The following is a 21954-nucleotide window of genomic DNA, read 5'->3' on the forward strand; positions in this document are numbered from 1 at the left end:
TGGAGGTGTTCAAGGCCAGGTTGGATAAGGCCTTGAGCATCCTGGGCTAGTGGGAGGTGTTCCTGCCCATGGCAGATGGGTTGGAACTGGATGATCTTCAAGATCCCTTCCAACCTAAACCAATCGATGAATCTGTAAACTTAATAATTGTATTTTACTATTTTTTCACTTGCGTTTTTTAGTTCTGGACAGCACCAATTGTAGTGGGCAGCCTGTTCCAGGGCGATTTTGGAGTCCCTGTCCCTGGAGGAATTGAAAAGCTTTGTAGATGTGGTGCTGAGGGAGACGGTTTAGTGGTGACCTGGCAGTACCGAGTTAACAGTTGGACTTGATGATCTTAAAGGTCTCTTCCAACCAAAATGCTTCGACAATTTGAAGTGAACAACTTGGTTTGGTTTTAGCCCTTGTCAGTGGTACTTTATGGTTGTGCAGAGATCCTTGCATCTCAGCATAGGCAGAGAAATCCCCACGCTGGCCACTGGGCTGACAGCACTGAGCAAGGTCTGTCAGTTTCCACCAAGGCCCAGGTGACCCAGACCTGTCAGCGGACCCAAGCCTTCCATCATCGCCAGGCCCCGCGGGCAGGCTGAGAGCGAAGTCCCCTCCCGTTGGTGCGCTGTGGGTGCGACTTGGTGGCCACACGCCGCTTCCCTCCAGGGAAGGGCACTCTGGGGGCACAGACACTGGGGTCCCCCCGAGATCCGCTGCGGCTGCAGCACTTCCGCCATGCACACAGCGCGGCGGGCGGGGCCACGCGGCCCGGCCCCTCCCATTGCCGGGGCAGCGGCGGCAGGCGGCGGAAGTGCCTCGCGGTGCCGGCCCCGCCCATGCCCGCCCCCCGGCCTCCGCCGCCACCGCCCGCGGAAGATGGCGGACAGCGGAGCTGCTCCCGCGCAGCAGCGGGAAGGGGAAACGTCTGCGGCGGCCGCAGGCGCTCGGAGGGATCGACAGCCCCGGAGCAGCGGCCGCCCACCCAGCGCCCGGGATTTGCAGGTGAGCGGCTGGCGATGGGCGTCCCGCTGCCTCCGCGGGGCGGGGACGGGGCGGGGTGCCCCTGCCCTTCCCCCAGGTCGGCCCTGAGGGGAGCGGGCGGTGCGCGGATCCCCGCCCCTCTCGTTGCCGGACGGGGCTGCTCCTCTTCTTTTCCCTCTCATGTGTTGACAGTAGGGAGGGCAGGACGCCTCGGGAAGAGGGCTGGGCGCTTTAGGAGGCGGTGGGTGGTCAGCGTGTGTGGTGCTCGGGGAGCTGGCCGGGATCTCCCGACACTTCAGCAGCTGTGCTTTAACTGCTCTGAAGTTATTTTGGCGCCATTGTCTTGCCTGATTATTTCATAGAAGTCTCTTTTCTTGCACGGAAAGGCCAGCCTCCACAAATGTGGGGTGAGGCTATGGACAAGTTTGTTTGTTTGTTTTTTTCCTCAGCGTACATGGCAAAGTTTCTAGAGAGTGTGATCACAAACCATAAGATGATTTTGGTTGGAAGGAACCTTTAAAGGTTAACTAATCCAACCCTCTGCAGTGAGCAGGGGCGTCTTCAATTACATTGCTTTGCTCAAACCTGCATCCATCCTCATCTGGAACGTTCCCGACGATGAAGCATCCAGAGCTTCGCTGGGCAATCCGTTGCAGTACCTCACAATGAACTACTTCTATCTAACTTAAATCTACCCTTTTCCAGTTTAAAGCCGTTAACCCTCGACCTATCACTACAAGCCCTTGTTAAAAGTACCTCTCCAGCTTTCTTGTAGGCTCCCTCTATTTAGGTACTTAAATGCTTAACTACAAATACTTCCAGCCGTATTCCTTTGTGTGTGTGACTTTGTATGAAGATTGAAAACATTTTAGCAACAAATTGGTTGGAAAACAGGTGAAACTTACAGCAGCTGAGCCTGCCCCTATTTTATAGAATTGTACATCATTAGAAAGATGGATATAGTTGTGGGGTTTTTTCCTTGGTTGCTGTTTGGAATTCCTGTAGGTCCTTGTTGAGATTAACTTTGCTGTGATCACAGAATGGTTTTGGTTAGAAGGGACCTCTAAAGGTCAGCTAGTCCAACGCCCTCTGCAGTAAGCGAGGACATCCTCAACTAGATCAACAGTAAGTAATGATAATAAAGTCTGTGTTAATACTTTTGGGTCATAAGGTCTGTAGTGAGTCAGCTGAAGCAGACAGGTATTTTTGATAGGTGATTATTGACAAAATGTTAAAAACTGAAGAAGTACCTTCCTGGGGCACCATAAGAGCAACAGCACAAGGAAAGCACAGAAGCTTGACCATGCCCTCTAAGCTCCCTCAGCACCTCTCAGTCTTAGGATTTGGGACAGTACAGGGTAGATCTTTGCCTGCATTTGGTGTCTGCTTATGCACTTACCCCATCAGCTTTACAAAAAGATATTTGCTTGCAGATAGAATGGAGACCTTCAGTAGGTTTTTGGAATTTTTTTTTTTCTGGCTTGTTGCTTAGTTTAATTTTCTTAATGGGTGTAATGCCTCAGCCTATGTTTTTGTCCCTGTGGACATGCCTCACAATAATAGGGGATTAAAATCTCCAGTGTTCAGAGCAGTCAGTTGTGAAGGATGAGTAATGTTTGATGTTTCATTTTATTGTAATGTGTATTCGTTCAACATAAAACTGTAATGAAATTATAGCCTAGTACCTGTTCTGGTGTGAATGATAAAATGTTAATGTCAGTTGCATAACGTAAGTAAAATGGTTTGGGGACAAAATTAAGGATAATTTGACAAAGTGGGGTATTATTCAGGACAAAAATAAGATAGCTAAAAATGGCATGTTAGATGTGTCTCAGAACTTCCTAAAAATGAACTTGCTGGTGATAGGGCACCATTTTGGGAACATTTTGGGGAAAAATGTTTTGACAACAAAAGTATTTGGAGTGATATCTTGAATTGAGGTGTTGGAGTGTGTCCAAAAAAGGGCAGTGAAGCTGCTGAAGCATCTAGAGTGAACAAGTCTTGTTTATTCTGGAGAAAAGGAGGCTGAGGGGAGATCTTCTTGCTCTCCACATCTTCCTGAAAGAAGGTTGGAGTAAAGTGGGGGTTGGTCTCTTCTCCTAAGTACCAAGTCACAGGATGAGAGTAAATGGACTTAAATTACACTAAAGAAGGTTTAGATTGGATATTAGAAGAAAGTTCTTTACTGAAAGGCTTGTCAAGCCCTGGATCAGACTGTCCAGAGAGGTGGTAGAGTTCCCATCCCTGGAGGTATTTAAATGATGTGTAGCGGTGGTGCTGGGGACATGGTTTAGCAGCAGAATTGGATGTGTTGGGGTAGACTTGATCTTAAAGGTCTTTTCCAGCCTAAATGATTCTATGATTCCATTTTGTATTAGTATTTGTTAGATTTCTGTTCTACATGTAGTTCTGGAGTTACAGACTTCTCAAGAGAGTTCTGTTTCCTACAGCTGGCCTTGGCAGAGTTATATGAAGATGAAGCTAAAAGGCAGGCACTGGGTGCTGAGAAGCCAACAACTACCAAGCTCAGTAACACAAAATTATCACAGAGGTAAGATCTGCTTTGTCCTTCAGAGGTGTGTTGAATAGGTGCTGTATTACCTCACAACACTTTGCCATACCTGATCTCCTTGTATAAGAAGGGATCTATAGTAACTCATAACTCAGCAGTTCAGAGTTGTGAATCTAATAATGCATGGTCTGTGTCTTCTTAGAATGCTTTGAAAAACTGTATTTCTTTAGGAGCCTTTGTGCTATACAGTGTTTCAAACACTGTAAACTCACTTCAGATAAGATGCTGTAAGTGAATTGCAGAGTTGCTCTTTTTTACACGTAATTTGGAAACTTGCTGTGTCACAAAAATGCTGCAGTTCAGAATTCAGTAGTTTGCCAAGTGAGCTGCTTTGAGTGATGTACTTTGGTCAGGACCCAATGAGACAAACATTCATTTGAAGAATTACTAGTTTTGGAAGAAAGAAGCAGTTTCCAAAGTTAGAGATGAAGTATTTAGTGTATGTATCAGTCATCTTCAAAGGTTTTGTTTTATTCTTTTGACAGTCTTAAAATTGATCCTCTGAGAAGGTTGAGAAAACCAGAGAGAAGCATGAGTGATGACAAAGAAAACCAAAGGTATTTTTAAAGACAAGGAAAAAAAGATTTAACACTTGTGAAAGTAACTTGGGTATTGTGGACATCACATGTGTGAGCTAAGCTTATCCTGCAAAGAGCAGTAACTACAGAGACACTTATTAAAGTGTTAGCTCTACCCTGCTGCAGTAAAACTGTGGTTAGCAGAATCTGGCTGTAGTGATCTAGGACCTGTATGTGCCTTAACACGTGACTGGATGTAAAGATTGTAACTCACGCTTGGGCTCAAAAAGTTTTTTTTCCATTCTCAAATATCCTGAATTGTTCTGTGTAACCATTACTCAAACATCTGAATACTTACATTCTTTCTGGAATTCCAATTCTGATGAAAATTCTTGTTTTATCTCCTTATCAGTAGTATTCCTGTAAATCTATTAATTAAAGATTTTCCATATAAATGGCAACTGAGATAAAATGGTGATTTCAGTCCAGAGGACTTTACTTTGTCCTGATAAGACCTCACCTGGAGTACTGCATCCAGCTCTGGAGCCCTCAGCACAGGAAGGCCATGGACCTGATGGAGCAAGTCCAGAGGAAGGCCACAAAAATGATCAGGGGGTTGGAGCACCTCTGCTACGAGGACAGGATGAGGGAGCTGGGAGTGTTCAGCCTGGAGAAGAGGAGGCTTCTGGGAGGCCTAATAGCAACCTTCCAGTACCCGAAGGGTGCCTACAACACACAAGGCATTATAATTGTACAGCACCTTCATAGCTGCTAATGGAAAGTAGAAAGCACTTATTGTATGAGTTATTAATATGAGTTATTAACACTTCTTGTAATCAAAGATAAAACACTTGGATTTGCCAGGTTTTGAATTGATACGAAGATATTTTTTTACAGCACCTATTCCATCGGTATTTAGAGATTTTTAGCTCCTTATTCAGAATAACCCTCCAGGACTGTCTTGACCTTCATAAACAGACACAGTTTTGAACAGGGTTATTTGTAGTTCAACCTTTCATCTTCAAGAGCTCTAAATGAGGCTGTGTTGAGGAAAAAGAATACAAATTAACTTTATCAGCAGTTTCTGCAGATTTTGAAATGCCTTGAAAGGTTAATTAAATGTATTAAAAACTTTCAATTTCTGATACTGGCAGGAATGGATGTACACTAGAGCTGAAAATTGAAAGATCCAAATGTGTCACTGTTCAGATTTTCCAACAAAAGTTTTAGCTTGTTCCACCAAGGCAGTGTTAGGTATGAATCTGTGTTCTAGCCGTCCCAGGAACTGTCTGTGCACAGGACACCCCTGAGGAAATTAATCCTCTGGGAGCAGGCAGCATCCTTATAAGATGAGGTGTACAAAGCCTTGGCTGCACAGCATTACCTTCATTTAAACATATGCTTTTGGCCACCAGCCCAGAACTCTGCTCTAGAAGGCACCTTGATAGTTTGATTAGTGTCATATCTTTGGAGTAGTGCTGCTTGGATTGCTGGGAATGTTCAGGACTAATGAACGTTTCTATGATTAGAATGAAAAGGTTTTGTGGCAAACCTGACCCTTTGTGAAATTCTTTTTCTTTTGAGAGGGAACAGGAAAATTCTGGTTGTCATTTAAAACATTGTTGCTTATGAACATTACTATTCTAAAGATTTTATTCAAGTGACTCAGAATATGGAGGATTGCAGCTTTCTGGGGCTTCTGATAATCCAAGTAAAATTGTTGCTGAGCTCTTCAAGGAAGCAAAAGAACATGGGGCTGTCCCATTGGATGAAGCTTCAAGAGCATCTGCTGATTTCAGCAAAGCTAAGGTAAAAGTTAAAGGATATTTTGATCTCTGTTTACATTAGTCTCTCTGAAACTCATCCAAGCAAATATGCCTTGTTGTGGTTTGCAAATAACAGAGGATTTAATCAACACAGTTGTGTATTAACTGTGCTGAAGTAGCCTGCTCTAGAAAATAAAGTGGGGAGGAACCACACAATGTCCAGGAAAATCATTAGAACTCAACCTGAACTGGAATTATTTGCTTTAGTTGTAGTTAAAATAGAGTTAAAAAAAATAAAGTACAGTTGCATCCCAAATCAAAATCTCTTATCTGTTGAATTGCTACTAGAGGATAGCAGTCAGTGGCTGGATGTCCAGATGGAGATGGGTAACAAGTGGTGTCCTTCATGGGTCACTTAAGAGGTTCAACAAAGCCAAGAGCAAGGTCCTGCACCTGAGTTGGGCAAGCCCAAGGATCAATGCAGGCTGAGGGATGAAGGGATTGAGAGCAGCCCTGCAGAGAAGGGAGATGGCAGTACTGCTGGGTGAAAAGCTGGGCAGAAGCCAACCATGTCTTGGGCTGCATCCCCAGCAGTGTGGGTAAGCATGTAGGGGGTGGATGCTCCATCCCTGGAACCATTCCAGGTCAGGCTGTTCAGGGCTCTGAGTAACCTGCTCTAGTTGAAGATGTCCCTGCTGACTGCAGGGAATTGGACTAGGTGACCTTTAAAGGTCCCTTCCAACCGAAAGCATTCTGTGATTCTCGTGTCTGAAGAAGGTTACAGATTAGAAACTGAAATACATCGCATAAACACTGCTTGGCCTGATTGTGGGTGCTAGATATAATTTTCCACTCTTGAAAATACACAAGTTAGAACAGTGAATTTGCTGTTTATCACAGAAATCAGCTAGCTGATGCTTTTATTTGCAACTAGGTGAAAATCTAAACTGTTTCAGATGTTTATTTCAATAAGCATTTCTATGTATTTTTTTCCAGTCATTTTCTGGTGGTGGATATAGATTGGGTGACTCATCACAGAAGCACTCTGAATATATTTATGGCGAAAATCAAGATGTAAGTAAAATCCTGAGCAGGAGGATACAGAATCTCCAACAGATGTCTGCTTAATCCTATTTACAGCTTGAAATGCCAGTATTACTGTGACTATGTCTGTGAGGAAAAATGGTTATCTATAAATGTTTTAAGTAAGAAGTTGCCAAAGTGCAAATGTCCACAGAGGACAGATGCTCATTGGGTACCTCTAAGGCTTCTGTTACGGAATTTTCTGTCATAGATCACTTTGAAATTCATAGCAGACATTCCTTTAGTTGCTTTCCTCCAGCTGTTGTTCTGCATTCTGTTAGCTATTCTAACATTTTAATCCTCTTAAGTTAGGAGTTGTTTCTTGTTGTGGCTTGCAAAGTAGCCAGTCTTAAATTGTAGGGTGTGGATTTGTTCTAGGCATGGTCAAGCAGCAAGTTAGAGGCCTTATAAAAATTGTCTGGCCTTTCTTCTTGCTTAAAAAGCAGGAAGTAAGGGAGAGAGTGGGGAAAAGCAAAGTTTTCTATGCTTTACTATTTATGTGAATGAGTAGAGCAAACGTTCTAACAAACAAAACAAAACCAAGAAAAGAGTAAGGCCAAAATTTGTTAGTGTGAATTCAAAATCATATAACTAATCCTTATGAAACTGAAACATCTTATTTGTTTAGCTTCATTTTTCTTTTATTTTACCATTTTCGCTTCATAGGTTCAAATTTTGCTGAAACTATGGAGGAATGGCTTCAGTTTAGATGATGGTGAGCTGAGATCCTATTCAGACCCAATAAATGCTCAATTTCTTGAGTCTGTTAAAAGAGGGTAAGTTAAAATGGCATCCTCTTTGAGGTATTTCTTTCATGAAAAAGACTTTCTCCTCATGCTTATTAAAAACTCCAGGCTTCTGTGCCTTCACCCATAAGATTTATCCTGCTTTTGCCATCAGGTGCATGGGACATTTAAAATTTGGAACACTTTGGTTCCTTCTGGTGGTTCAACTCTGAATGCTACTTGTTACAGACAGCTTTTAGTTTCACCTAGGTTTTCACCTAGGTTTTCACTTCCAATAGGTTGTAGGTTTTGACTGCATGTTCACTGATTGATTTTGGGTTTTGTTTCCTTGATCTAGGATGAAATCAATCATAAAACAATTGAAAGTCTATGATTTTTAAAGTAAACACACTGATAGTATCAACTTGTGTTGTACTGTGTAAGGTTTGTGTGTAATTTTGTATCGCAGTTCAGAACATAATTGGAAAACTTTATTTTTGTGATCAAGGGAAATTCCTGTGGAACTGCAGCGACTTGTTCATGGTGGCCAGGTTAATTTGGACATGGAAGACCATCAAGAACAAGAATATGTGAAGCCCAGGCTGCGATTCAAAGCTTTCAGTGGCGAGGGACAAAAACTTGGGAGGTAAAAACTGCTAGGATTTCTGGTTTGTGTTCATATGCTACTTCAAAAGCTGGATTTAATCAGGCCACTGCTGGAGAAGCTAATCAAGTGACAAAAGTAGTACCAAATTGTGTGCTACAATCAGCCCTGATTTCAGAGTCACCAGTCTTGGTCCTCTGTTGAAACTGCTCATAGATGTGCTCAGTGCTTTTCGATTTATTGCTATAAGATTGCTCTATCTCTTCTTACACATAATTTTGCCAGTTCAGCTATGTTTAAAAGGGTAGGCTGGTGCTGTTAAAACTTTTAACATGTATAATTAAATTGAACTGATACCTAATGTGCCAAAATTTATCCCTGTGACTGGACATTTCAGATTTCTTTATCCAAAAGAGCATCTCTGCTCAATTTAAGTTGGTCAGTAAGAGTAAACAGTAATGTGACCTCAACTCTGCCAGTCATCAGCTTTTCCACATGGAAATTTTAGGCTTTATAGCATCTTTTCCAGCTGACTTGATATTAGCTGTTAAATTGTAAATAATTCTGGGTCTCTATTCGTGATTGCATTTATTCATGTCACGTGTTTGGTTGCTAAATAAAGGCATTACTGGTGTGCTTCTGCTAATCATTTAATGCAATAAATTATTCTTAACTGTTCCTAATCTATATTTAATCTCTTTATAAATGAGGAACTGTGCTAAGTAAAATTGAGACTGATAAGATCTGGTAGGGGTGACATCAGGGAACTTCACCTGAGTACATGCTGAGATTGTTAAAGGAAATAGGTGGGAAAGACAGGAGGTTCTGTATCTAAAAATGTGTGGTGTTTTCATAGCTTATGAAGTGTCAGATGTGTAAGCAATGAAAGGAGCAGCCCAATGGTTATCTCTGTGTGATGATACCAATCTCCTGTTAATGTCATTTGTGCTCTGCAAGGCTGGGGCATGCCCAGAATTACACAGTAGTGCTCCTGAAGGTAATTACTAAAGAACTTTGGGTCAGTTTAGTGCACTGTAATGGTGCATGATTATATTTTAGAAGGTATAATATATAAATCTTAGTATCAAGAACTGTCACTTCCTGCTCTGTAAGCATAACGAGAGAGAGTTTTGTTTGTACTCAATTACCTGTTTTCAGTCATGCAAATGTAATAATCTGCACAGTTGTAAGGAAAACAAACGTGAAATACTGCAATCACTGACAAACTACAAAAGCTTCATTGGTGTCTCTGTTAGAAGAGCTGTGCTTATATCTGGTTCTGATAACTCTGAGAGGATTTTTGTTGCTTATTTGTACTGGTCAGTGGAAAAGACAAAGATTACTCAGCTCCGGTTTGACTCCATTAATAGTATCTTGGTTTATTTTTTTTTTTCAACCCTCTAGCCTTACACCTGAAATAGTCAGCACACCGTCTTCCCCGGAGGAGGAGGAGAAATCCATTCTTAATGCACCTGTTCTGATCGATGATTCCATGCCAGCAACTAAAATTCAAATTAGATTAGCTGATGGAAGCCGATTAATACAAAGGTTTAATCAGACACACAGGTAAATTGATTCTGCACCAGTGCAGGTAACCATAACTAATGGGATAGCTTTGTGTTTGTGAATGTCAGCATGAGGGGAAGAATGGAGCTCCACTGGAATGTTACAGTTCTGTGTCATTTTCCTAACATAGATGTGCTCATAGCTGACTGTCAAAGCAAAATGCTGTAACTGGAAATACAAGATATTTAATAACTGCAGAGTCACAGACTCTCATGACCAGATGTGTCCTGTGATTTGTAAGGTCATGGTACCAACCACAACTGTTCTCAGGGTGACTGAAATCAGGACAACCTTTCTTTGTACTTATCCCAACTCTGAGCTCTTCTTGGGGGGAGCATGTGGCTAACTCAGATGATTCTGTGAAGGCACTTAGTGGTAGTTTTGGAGTATAGTCTAAGCTGGGATGTAGTCCGTGCTACAGACACAGAAATACTTTGCCCATAATCATGGAATTGTAGAATGAGCAGCAGTCTTTTTTGTCTTGGATTGTCAACTCCTAGGATTTGGCAGCATGTGAACCTGATGGGTTTTTTAGATCTGTTAGTATTTTGCTGATTAAAGCTTGCCATCAGATTTATTGACATTGTTGGGGCACTGCCATAAGTGGTGTTAGCCAACCCCATTTATTTGCCTAAGAGGTTGAGTTAGAGCAAGGTTCTGCAAAGCTCGGCTTTGCATTACGTGGCTGAGAGAACTTTGGGCAGAGGGCAGAGATTTGGGCAGTATTTCCATCTACACTTCAGAGAAACCAGCCCTGGTCTGAAATCTGCACCCTGCTTTTAGAACACAGCTAAAACTGAGCTGGAATTCTGCTTGAAGGTGTTCTTAGCATGCACCCACTTCTATTTAATGCTGCCAATGTGCAGCTTTCCTTCACTTGCCAACATACAGAGTCCACAGTGAGACCATGGTGGTTAAGATGCAATAATTGCTGCTATCTTAGCAGAGTTGATAGTGTAGGCCCAGATCTTTCCTTCATAGCACCTGCTGGAGAAGTGCCTTAGATACAGGGCTCATCAGGAGCTTCTCTAGCCATGATGTGTTTTGCTTGCATGAAGGAGTAGGAGTGGTAAACTTCTCAGTCATGCTCAGCTATTTATGTCACAATGGAATGACGCAGTTTTCATGTCCATCTCCTTCCCACAGGATCAAGGATATTCGGGATTTCATTATCCAGTCCCGCCCAGCGTTTGCAGCGAGTGAGTTTGTTCTTGTGACCACCTTTCCAAACAGAGAGCTAACAGACGAGAGCCTGACGCTACGAGAAGCAGATATACTGAACACTGTGATTCTCCAGCAACTAAAGTAACCTTACAGCTCTTTGTACACCCTGGGGAACCTGCTATACTGCTATACAATATATTTCCAGCAGATCAAAAAAAAAAAAGGAAATATCATTCCCCACTTCCACAGATCAGAATTTTGGGTTCCATGTCTTCCAGCTCTAGCATATCTTTCCTATTTTAATTCCTCAACATTGTTTTGTTGTTTGTTTTTTTTTTTTCAGTGTTAAAATTAAGCTTTCCTCCATTTGGTATTTTCCAATCCACATTTTGTATTAACTGTGAAATGAGGTTTGACATTTGGACTCTCAGTGACTGAGATGGGGGGGGGAGCAGGGTTTTTCTGAAGGGAACAGCATCTTTCATACAGTCAGTAAGATTTGCACTATGGAAATGCTTTATGCTGCATTGACAAACAGCCATTTGAAAACTTAGCCTGTAGGTTATGTTTACCTTTCAAGCTGTATTAATATTAAAGGTGTTCTGCTTAATAGGTTGAGAGATAATTAATGCCCTAATATAATTTTTGTACATTCTGTTGGTAGTGTTTCATGGTGCAGTAGAATATTTATATCCTTGTTTTCACGCCATTCTCCTTGTATTGTTGCTCATCTGAATGAGTCAGTTCAGGAGAGGCAAACCTCAGCTCTTAATAGATTGTTCTCATTTGTATTCTAGTTGTTCTACCTGTGGTGAAAATAAGTATGAATATTTCTTTTCTTCTGGAAGTTAGGGAAATGGAAGAGACCACTGTCAACTGGAGAAATGTGACTGAGATTTTATGAGGGTAAGGCCTGTGGTTACTTCAAACCTGAATATGCAGTTGAACCATAGGCAGCTACATGATTCTTCACATCAACAGTTAGTTAACACCAACCAACACAACATTGAGGTGCACAAAGAACCTGTTCATGCTGGGACTTGCATACACAAGAATTCACTTCTGGGCCCCTCCGTTCGAGAAGGACCTCAGGGAACTGTCTGAATGAGTCTGGCATAGAGCCACAAAGATGCTGAAGGCAGTGGAACATCTCCCTGCTGAGATAAGGCTGAGGAGCTGGGTCTCTTTAGCTTGGAAAAGAGGAGACTGAGGGGTGACCTCATTCCTGTTAAAAAAGATGTGAAGGGTGAGTGTTGTGAGGACAGAGCTAGGCAAAAGGGCAGTGGGTGCAAGCTGGAGCAGAGGGTGTTCCATGTGAACATAAAGAAGAACTTTTTCACTGTGAGGGTGGCAGAACACTGGAACAGGCTGCCTAGAGAGGTTGAGGAGTCTACTCCTCTGGAGATATTCAAGAATAACCCACCTGAATGCATTCCTGTGTGACCTACTGTAGGTGATCCTGCTCTGGCAGGGGGGCTGGACTAGATGGTCTTTTGAGGTCCCTTCCAGCCCTTAACATTCTGTGATGAGTAGAGATTTTAACTGGTCTTGTATTTTTGACTTGGGTTTCAGGTCTTTATATTTGGAATTTTGCCCAAAGGCATTTTATAATAATTCACTGGGGGTTGGTTGTACAGCTTTCACTACACCTGTTTGGAAGCTGTATAGTCAGACCCCTTAATCTTTGAAATGTTATATTTTTACAAATAACTTGCCCCCACGCTGCAGTGTGCAGGCAGGAATCCTACCTTGTGGGCAAACCAGCTGCTGTGCTGTAAGAGTTTGCAGTTTTGTAGTAGTTGTGGCTCTATATCTGATGAGGGGCTCACACTCTGGAGGAGGGGAAATAGGCTGTAGATGTGTCTAAAAATGCTGGTTTCACTGATTATTTTATTCTGAAAATATTAATATTTATTTATGCTAAGATTATAATTGCTCAGTATATTTGATTTAATCTTACATTTTTTGCCTCAAAGTAGATCTTTGAGTAAACTTGAAATGTGCCATTGTATTTGAAGTATTTTGTTTGGTAATCTGAATATCTGCATGATAGAAATCCTAACTCATTTCATGTGCAAAGTAAATTAAAGTTTTAAGATAAAAAGACCATAGACATCACTTCTTGTTTTCTTCCCAGTTTCTGTTGTGATGAAGTGGTGATTTTGTTGTGTGCCAAATATTTAAGCCTAAATGGAAAGGAATGGACAATTACTATGCATTTATTTCTGAGCTAACACCTCTCTAGGTAAGTGCAAAGCCAAAGTCAGTATTGTGGTATCAGTCTTGGGCAAGCTGTGGTTTGGGCTTAGTTCAGAACATGGGTAAAGTTACATAGCTTATTGCTTCTGAAGACCAGTATTAACTTAAACACTGATGCATGAAGGACAGTGGTTAACTAAACTGGGCTGTTTTCAATCATATTTTGCCCAAACCCCCACAGCTGCATATTATCCTAGTCTCTTTGTTTCAAATAGTTGGCAAAATTAGTGTTCAGTAGCAGCTGAGAGTTACAGGGGATCCCAGCAGCTGACTTCATTTTTCCAAGCACTAAGGAAATATGCCAGTGCTTGTGTTTAAATATTTCACTACTTCTCAGTACTTGAAAACCTTCTGAGTCTCCCCTCTCACAGCTCCAATGTCCTGCCTTTTATTAACATTAAGTTCTCACTCATGTACCTAATGTCGTGGTTGGTGTTTTGGGTACAAAACAGTTCACTGAGCACAGTCCTGTGTGGCTATGCAGTTAAGACTGGCTACAAGGGAGAAGGAATTTGGTAGGGAGTGATGATCTTCCCCTCACATCACAGCTGCTGACCTCCTTGGGAATTTCTCTTAGCTTCCATGAATTACAGGTAATAATCCTGTCACTTGCTCTAGTAGGCCTCTTAAGAAAGGGTTAGGCTTTACCTCTGCTTGTCTTTCCCTTTACCAGACAAGAGCCAAATAATCCAAACCTGAATGTTTTAAGAAAATCTCTCTGGACCTGAATAATTGTGGATTGTGGGTTTTGGTTTTTTTTCATACTACTCCCATCTTGGTAATGATTTATTCTGGATAAACACAATCAGGGGAAGTTCTTCTTTTTTTCAGCAGCATATTGAGATGATTGTAAATATTCTTCTTTAATCAGACCACTGGACACAGTTGTACAATTAGCATATATTAGCAGCTGTCTCATGCTGTTCTTGCTCTTCAGTGAAAATCTGTCCAATATTAAATGGACCAAGGCATGCATGTATGCAGGCACTCAGAGGTGCTATTACTAGCTCCCTGCTTAGTAGCTTGCCCTAAACTAAAACAAATGACTCAATCAAAATTCTGACAACTTCATTGCTTCTGGTAAGTTAGATCTGCCCATGGACTCCAGCCCTGTGAAGCTCTCCTGAGAGCATCTGTCCTTCCTTGGATCCACACTTCACTATGGCAAGAATTTAGAGCCATGTTTCTCAGTGTGGCTGCCTAGTTCTAGTTGCCATCTTCAGGCCCTGCTGCAGAAAACTTGGAAAGAATTAAAAAATCAGTTTAATGACTGGCTGCCTTCTCCAGCTCTAGTTCCTAAACAGATTCTAACTCCTGAACAAGTTATAGCTCCTAGAGCCTTAACAGTCATCAGCCCCATGGACCTCCAAGTTGTTACATTGATGGATATCATCTCTAGCTTTGGTGTAAAAGAGAAGAATGGTTTTTTTCTCTTTTCAAGTGGCAGTTTAGCTGAACCCATAAAAATTGAGAGCATGTCAACCTGGCAAGGTCTGTTTGCCTTCGCTGTCTGCAGAGGCTTTATTACCCAACCGACTGCGCAAGCAGAGAAGGTAGATGTGACCTAGAGTTAGTGATTTCCAAACAGCCTTTACTCATGGCCAAGGCCATCAACAATTTTCTTAGAATAATAGTATGTGCAAGCTCAGATTTGCTACAGTCTCTGTACAAGCACTACTAGTAATTAAGTGGTGGTTACGATAGTGAGGTGGCTTTGTTGTAGTGAAAATCAGTTTGCTGATAGGCTTGTTCAGTTCTACTCTTAGATGAACAAATCAGTCTGTTGTCCTTAGAGAAACAATGTGATGAGGTTCAAGAATGAGTGTGGCCAGCAGAATGAGGTGATTCTTCCCCTCTGCTCTCAGGAGAACACACCTCAGATACTGTGTCCAGTTCTGGTGTCCCCATCAGCAGAGGGACACAGAGCTGTTGGAGTGAGTGCAGAGGAGGCCACAAAGATGATCCAAGGGCTGGATCTGCCATGAGGATAGGATAGGGAGTGGGGGAACTGGGGTTACTTATCCTGGAGAGTTGACTCCAGGGGGACCTTCCAGTATCTGAAGGGAACCTAGAGGAAAGCTGGAGAGGGACTTTTCATAAGGGTGTCTAGTAACGGGTCAAAGGGGAATGGTCTGAAGCTGAGGTAGAGCAGGGTTAGACTGGATCTTAGGAAGAAGTTCTTCAGTACGAGGGTGGTGAGACTGGCATAGGTTTACCAGAGAGGTTGTGGATGCCTCCTCCCTGGAAGTGTTCAAAGCCAGGTTGGATGGAGCCTTCAGGAAGCTGGTCTAGTAGGAAATGTCCCAGCCCATGGCAGGAGGGCTGAAACTGGATAGTCTTTAAGGTCCCTTCCAACCCAAACAATTCCCTGATTCTATATTCATTACAAAAATCTGTATTACACTGGAGCTAGGAACCTGAAGTAAAGGCTGTTAGCTTACAAAACCCAAAATACCATAATTATCTCCCAGATAATTATGAACTGTGAAAATTCTGCATTTCCTTAGTCACTTCTTGGTGCCCAGCATGATTTTGACAATACCTCTAATAACGGCTCTGTGGTGTTGGGGATAGTTGTTTGTGTGGTTTATTTGGCAGGTTCCAGATACATAATTTTTTGTTTTTATTTTTTTTTAAGTCCTCTGCACAAAGGTTCAAGGCTGACTGGTGGTGCAGATTGATGTACTGATCTTTAGTGATATCTGTAGTAGTGGAACACCTTAAATGCAGTTCAAGGCCAGTTTCCAAGGCTGAACATTATCACCTAATATCTTTGATCAGAATTGCAGCAAATATTTGCATAAGTACCTGCACGTGGATTCAAGTCTGCTGTATTTCATTTACAGCAGTGACTGGTTGGAATAGGCTCTGTCTGAGGTCTGCTCTGGAAATTTGAGGTCCATGGTTTCCAATAAACCTGTGCTCCTACTGGGCTCTCCTCCTCCTGACTCCATCCTGTTATAGCCCCTCAGTGTGGCCCTGTCTGTCATTCCCTCCCTTAACCTTTTGCTCTCCCTCGGGTTTTTTGTCACCTAATGCAGGCTTACTAAAGTGGTGATGGTGCCACTAGGGTTCCCTTCTTGCTTCATAGCTTGCTGAACACCATTTAAAATCTCACTCTGGAGTACTGCTTTCACATGCTGTTCTGGCTTCCCATCAGTTGAGTTTATACCTGCTTCACTCAAGTGACACTGCTTCCTAATGTCTTCAGTCAGGTCAAGCCTCCAAAGCAGTTCCTCATCCTCACCCTTGGTCACCCATCAGCAATCTCTGTCACAGCCAGGTGTTGGCTTCTGCACAGTGGCAGTTAAGATGTAGCCATTCTCCTAACAACACATCCAGCCAGGTGCTCCCTTCTTGCACTCTAGCAATTATCCAGTGCTCTCCTGTCCTGCTGCACCCCATTTGTATCCATGCTGTGATCCCTGCTGCCCTGCCACCTTCTCCTGCCTCCTTTAGAGCACCAAAGATAAACTGGCTTGTTTTTCACTTCCAAGGAGCTTCATCACATAATCCTCACCTACATGTCACCAGCTGTTAACCATTCAGTTCTCATGTTTCAGATCTGAGCAGATCAGGATACTTTGGTGTCAGATAAAGTTGACATTAACCAAGCTGTTGGTCTCTTCAGACCACTGCCTGGCATGCTGGCAGCACTGCTTCATTCTTTCCTTGTCCTCCTGTAGATGGATAGGTTTCACCTTGTCTTTTCCTCAGGTGGTGACCTCATTGGGAGAAGCATGGTGGCTTTGTTCTGTGTTTGTCTTGTAGCAAAGTCCTGATCTATGTGGAAATAGTTTTTACTAGTTTTTGTTAGTTTCTAGTTTACTACTAGTTTTTGTTATTTTCTCAGCAGGGAGGCCAAGGAATAAAGATGTAACTTTTGCAATCAGTTAGCTTCAGAAACCACAGTTGGGGTGAGAGCGAGCTGGTCCTGAGCCCTTGCCTGCACCGAGAGCTTCAGCAGTTAGTGTGGGTCTGCTGAATTGCAACCAGTTGTTTACCTTGCTAATAATAAGGTTATTCCTTGTTCCAAATTCTTATATCTAGGAAATAAAATAGCCATGAAGAGAGTCAGTTCAGTGTGGAGAATATTTGGGGGGTTTTGGTATTTTTTTTTCTCTTAGAAAGCCCTTCCTTGACTGTTTGCTTTTCCTGAGGCTTCCCCAGACAGAGCAATCAAGCTGAAATGTCACATAAAGCAGAGAAGTCGTCTTTCCCTTGGCATAAGGAGCAATTATCAGTAAAGGAGGGAACAGAGCTGAGGTTACTGTAGGTCAATAAGGCCCAGATCTCCTCTTGCCCACTGTTGCAACTCTGGGCAACACTCCTCACCCTGTGCTTCAGACCAGCCGTGCTGGTGCTGATGAGTGATAAAGCTTTCGCAAGCACCGAATGTCCACATGTCTTTTGCAGGCCTTTCTTTGCCTTTTGAGACACAGGCCAGACATCCACAGGGATCATGGGCTGAAGAGGGACAGGGGAGCTGGCACTGATCCCTGTGTAAACCAAGTGAAAGGTGAAACTGGTCACGGTACAGCTGGCACAGGCACATCACAGGGTTGGCAAGGACTGGGCCCTGTGCTCGCACCCACCAGCAAGCGCTTTGCATGAGGCATCCACCAGCAGCTAACACAGGATGGAGGCCTCACATAGTGCTCCAGAACCTGACAAAAGACCAGTTGTTTTCTTGAAAAGTGCTGAGCACCTGTAGGTTGAGCACCTCTGAGAGCAAGTTCATCAATTAGGAGCTTTTTACAGGTCCCAAGGAAGCTCCATTTGTGCTTGCCACACTTCTGGACCATACCTAATGTGAAATGGACCTCTAGCCTGATCTTTTCCAGTCTGCGGTCTTTGTGGTTGTAGGCAAGGTGGAGGTTGGTCTCTTCTTCCTAGTAACAAGCAATAGGGCAAGAGGAAATAGCCTCAAGGTGTATCAAGGAACATTGAGGTTGAGTATTAGAAACTTCACTGAAAAGGTTCTCAAAGACTGGCACAGGCTCCCCAGGGAGGTGATTGAGTTCCCATCCCTGGAGGTGTTGAAAAGACACAAAGATGTGCTGATGTGACATGGTTTAACACCAGACTTGGTAGAGTTAGATGATGGTTGGACTTGTTGATCTTAAAAATCTTTTCCAACCAAAATGATTCTCTGATTCTGTGATGTTCTTAGGCTGCAGTTATTGGATACTCTGAGACATCTAATTCCTTTCCAGTCAACTACTGCACAAATGTTACTGAGAAATAATTCCATGGCTCCTTACACTGAAGAGCTCTCAAAGCATTTTTCATTTGAAAAATCTGTGGCTCTTTAGTGAAGTGCTCTGAATTGCCATTTCTCTCCTTTCATGGCACATGGACATGAGTCATAAAGTCATAGAACCATTTAGGTTGGGAAAGATCTTTAAGATCTTTGAGTCCAGCTCTCAATGCAGCAGTGCCAAGTCCCCCACTGAACCATGTCCTTCAGTGCCACAAGATTATTTGATTTGAAGTGTGTCCCAAAGAGCTGTCTGTCTTGGCAGAAAGCAAATTAAAGTCAACACCAGTTAGCAAGCTTGGTATTTACTCTGACAGCAGTCCATTTAATAGTATGTAATCTTTTTATTGTTGAACTCTAAGGTTATTACGAGGCAATAACTGCTTTTACCACCAAACCTCCTGTATGCAGCCTGCCATAGAGGGACAGACTCCAGGTGTAATTATGAGCAAGTCCCCTCTATGTGATGTTTAGCTGTGATCTTACTGAGAGGTAAATCTGAGCAGATCTTCAGGCTGCTACTATGTGTCTGGAGCACTCTGTGCAGTTCTTAAGTGGTGGGTGCTTATTTTCACTGCTGCAGCTTTCCATTTACACCAAGACCATGAAGAGTATCTTTTGAAGCACCCTATTGACAGCTAAACTCTAGTTATCACTAACATTTATTCCATGCTGTCAGGATGTGGATTGAAGTTTGAGAAGGGTAGATTTAGACTGGAGATTAGGAAGAAATTACAATGAGGGTGGGGAAACACTGGAACAGGTTGCCCAGAGAGGTTGTGGATGCTTCCTTCCTGGAGGTGTTCAAGGCCAGGCTGGATGAGGCCTTGAACAGCCTCCTGCTGCTTCATGGTCCTGTGAGAGGAGTTGGCTCAGCTTCCTGGAGGCAGATGACTCTGCCCTGACCCTTAACATCCAGAAAGAGTTTATCTGGGGTAGCTTCTCTGTGGATGAATCCCAGCTGGTGAACAGCAGCTATGGCCAGCACAGTTTCAGAAATGTAAATCTCTTTGTTTTTTGATAAGGTGTCTTGATTTATTGGTAAGGTCATCGTATCACCTCCAAGAACTCCATGATGTGGTAGAGATTTCTTATAACCTGAAAACTTTAAAACATTTTTTGCGTTTTCACAGCTAAAATGCTGCCTTCTGCTGGGCTGTGAGTCACCTGCTCTCACTCAGTTGCCTGTGTCTTGCTGCTAATCCCAAGATTGCTGCACAGAGGTACCTGGCTAATCCAACCCAGAGCTCATCTGGATCCAAAAGGGCTTGAGCACTTGGTGTGCCTAATCCATAAGGTGCTTGTGTGTCCCTCAGGAGGTACCCCTTGCTCTTACTCACCCTTTACAGAACAACACAAGGTTGTAGTCATCCCCTGAGGTGTGGCAGAGACTGGACTCAGTACCCTTCTCTACCTCAGGGACTTCAATACCATGCTGAAAATGAATCTTTTCTCAGCTAGGAGAGCACTGTAGCTGTAAGGGCATGGTCAGGCAGCCATGCAAATCTTCCTGGTGGATCTGTTCTATTTTGTTCAGACAAAACAGGCTACAGATTCCCTGAGGGAAGGAGTGAATGTCTGAGCAAACCTCATGGTTAGGGCTCGCACCTGCGGGTGAGGTCTAAGCCCCCTTTTTGCCACTATCTAGTAAGTAACATGAAATACCACCCATGTCAGAGGCTGCCTCCTTCCCACCAGCCTGGATCTGTCCAATATTTCTCTAATCACTCTGAAGGTCTTTGAATCTTTACTTTTTTTTTTGGTCTCCTGCCTTAAGAAAGTGCTGCTGTTGGGAGAGGCAGCAAAGAGGATTGTCCTGTTGTAACCTGGCTGTGTCCGTGACCCTGGCAAGGCTGATGGCTATTGACTGCTGAAGTATTTGATGACATTAGCTTAGGGTGGCAGCCACAGACTTTGTACTCTTTTGTCTCTTCACTTGCAGCCATGTGATCCCAGTAACTGAGGTTTAACTGAGGTTAGAAAAGTAGCAGCCACAGCAGCAACCCAAAACTTCTGTATATAGCCTAGTATAAAAAAAAATAAGAGCTCCCTGTCCCAAACTCTTCATCTGAGTTTCTTCTGGCACCAAGTGGAAGTGTGCTCAGGGGGTTAAACTGCATCTTTTCACCTGCATAACGCTAGGTCAGCATTAAAAATTGGCTTTGCTCTGCAGAATTCCCTGAAGAAGATGTGCTGATGTACTCCTTGTCTTACAACAGTTCAGAACTGGGCAGAAAGAGCTGATCACCTCTATGGTTTCATACACTGAGTGTCAATCCACAGCCCATGGGGCTGGCCATCCATGCACAATTACTACCCCAGCCACAGAGGAGGCTGAGTGGTGAGGGCCACACTCCCACAGGAGTTTTTGCAGGAGCACCTGAGCAGGACCCTGTGAATGGTTTGGCCACAGTGCTGTCTTCTGCTAGCACTTTGCTTCTACTGTGCCTTTAGAGGTCACATCTGGAATATTGTGCCTGGTTCTGGGCTCCCCATTTCAAGAGAGACAGGGAAATACTGGAGAGAGTCTGGCAAGAGGTTACAAAGATCCTTAGGGGCCTGGAAGCATCTCTGTGAGGAGGAAAGGCTGAGAGCACTAAGGTTTAGCCCAGAGGAAAACAGCTTGAGAGGGGATCTGATGAATGCTCAGCAAGAGCTAAAAGGTGGGTGTCAAGAAGACCAGACTCTTTTCAGTCATGTCCAGTGATAAAACAAGGGGTAGCAGTTCACTGAACATTGTGATCCTGGGCAAGCTGCTGTGGTGACCCTGCTTTAGCAGTAGGGTTGGACTGGATGATCTCCAGAGGTCCCTTCCAACCCTCACCAGGCTGGGATTCTGTGACCCTGTCCATTTATGTCTGCAGCTATGAGATTGACCTTGGGTGATCAAATCTGTGATAATGGGAGGGCATTAAACCAGCAAGCAGTCTAGAGACACATTTATTTCAGGCAGTATCATTTATTTTAAACGATACAGATACAACTTTCTGAAAAGACTAAATATTACAGTCAATGTAATACAAGTGCTGCAGTTTCACTAGAACGTGAACAGTTGTGTAGGTTTTCTTCAAGCTCTTTGTCTAGTTTTTCATAAAACCATAAAGGTATTTCCCCAGGAAACTCTCCCCTCCCTTTATACAGCAATCATTTTATTCCCTATGTGGAGAGAACAAACCCCCCCCGAACATTTCCAACATAAAAAAAAAAATCCATTTTCACTGTAGCTGAATTTTAACAATTGTTTTGAATTAGCTCTGGGAAAATATTTGCTGACAGAAAAAAAAACAACAAAAGAACCAAGAAGAGCTGCTGTACAAATAAAATTCAGAATCTGAACAGGAAAGGGTGGTAAAAGGGGAGATATTTTGCATCAACCACAGTGCATTAAACCCACAGCATACTGGTGCCATAATGGTATGCCTGATGCATTTTTCCATTAGACTGATGAACTAACATCTTCACCTG

The 21954-nt window shown here is 43.0% G+C and overlaps 1 protein-coding gene across 1 annotated transcript; it reads left to right on the forward strand.

The window, feature by feature from the left end:
• Nucleotides 1-867: 867 nt before the first annotated feature.
• UBXN2B (UBX domain protein 2B) lies at nucleotides 868-11150 on the forward strand. The gene is made up of 9 exons (XM_054394706.1): nucleotides 868-993; nucleotides 3423-3523; nucleotides 4030-4101; nucleotides 5712-5871; nucleotides 6825-6902; nucleotides 7578-7687; nucleotides 8145-8282; nucleotides 9645-9806; nucleotides 10953-11150. The coding sequence occupies exons 1-9, from the start codon at nucleotides 868-870 to the stop codon at nucleotides 11113-11115; spliced, it is 1110 nt and encodes a 369-aa protein (XP_054250681.1). The 3' UTR covers nucleotides 11116-11150.
• The last annotated feature ends 10804 nt before the right edge of the window (nucleotides 11151-21954 follow it).

This window comes from Indicator indicator, chromosome 31 (genome assembly GCF_027791375.1).
Source record: "Indicator indicator isolate 239-I01 chromosome 31, UM_Iind_1.1, whole genome shotgun sequence".
NCBI lineage: Eukaryota > Metazoa > Chordata > Aves > Piciformes > Indicatoridae > Indicator > Indicator indicator.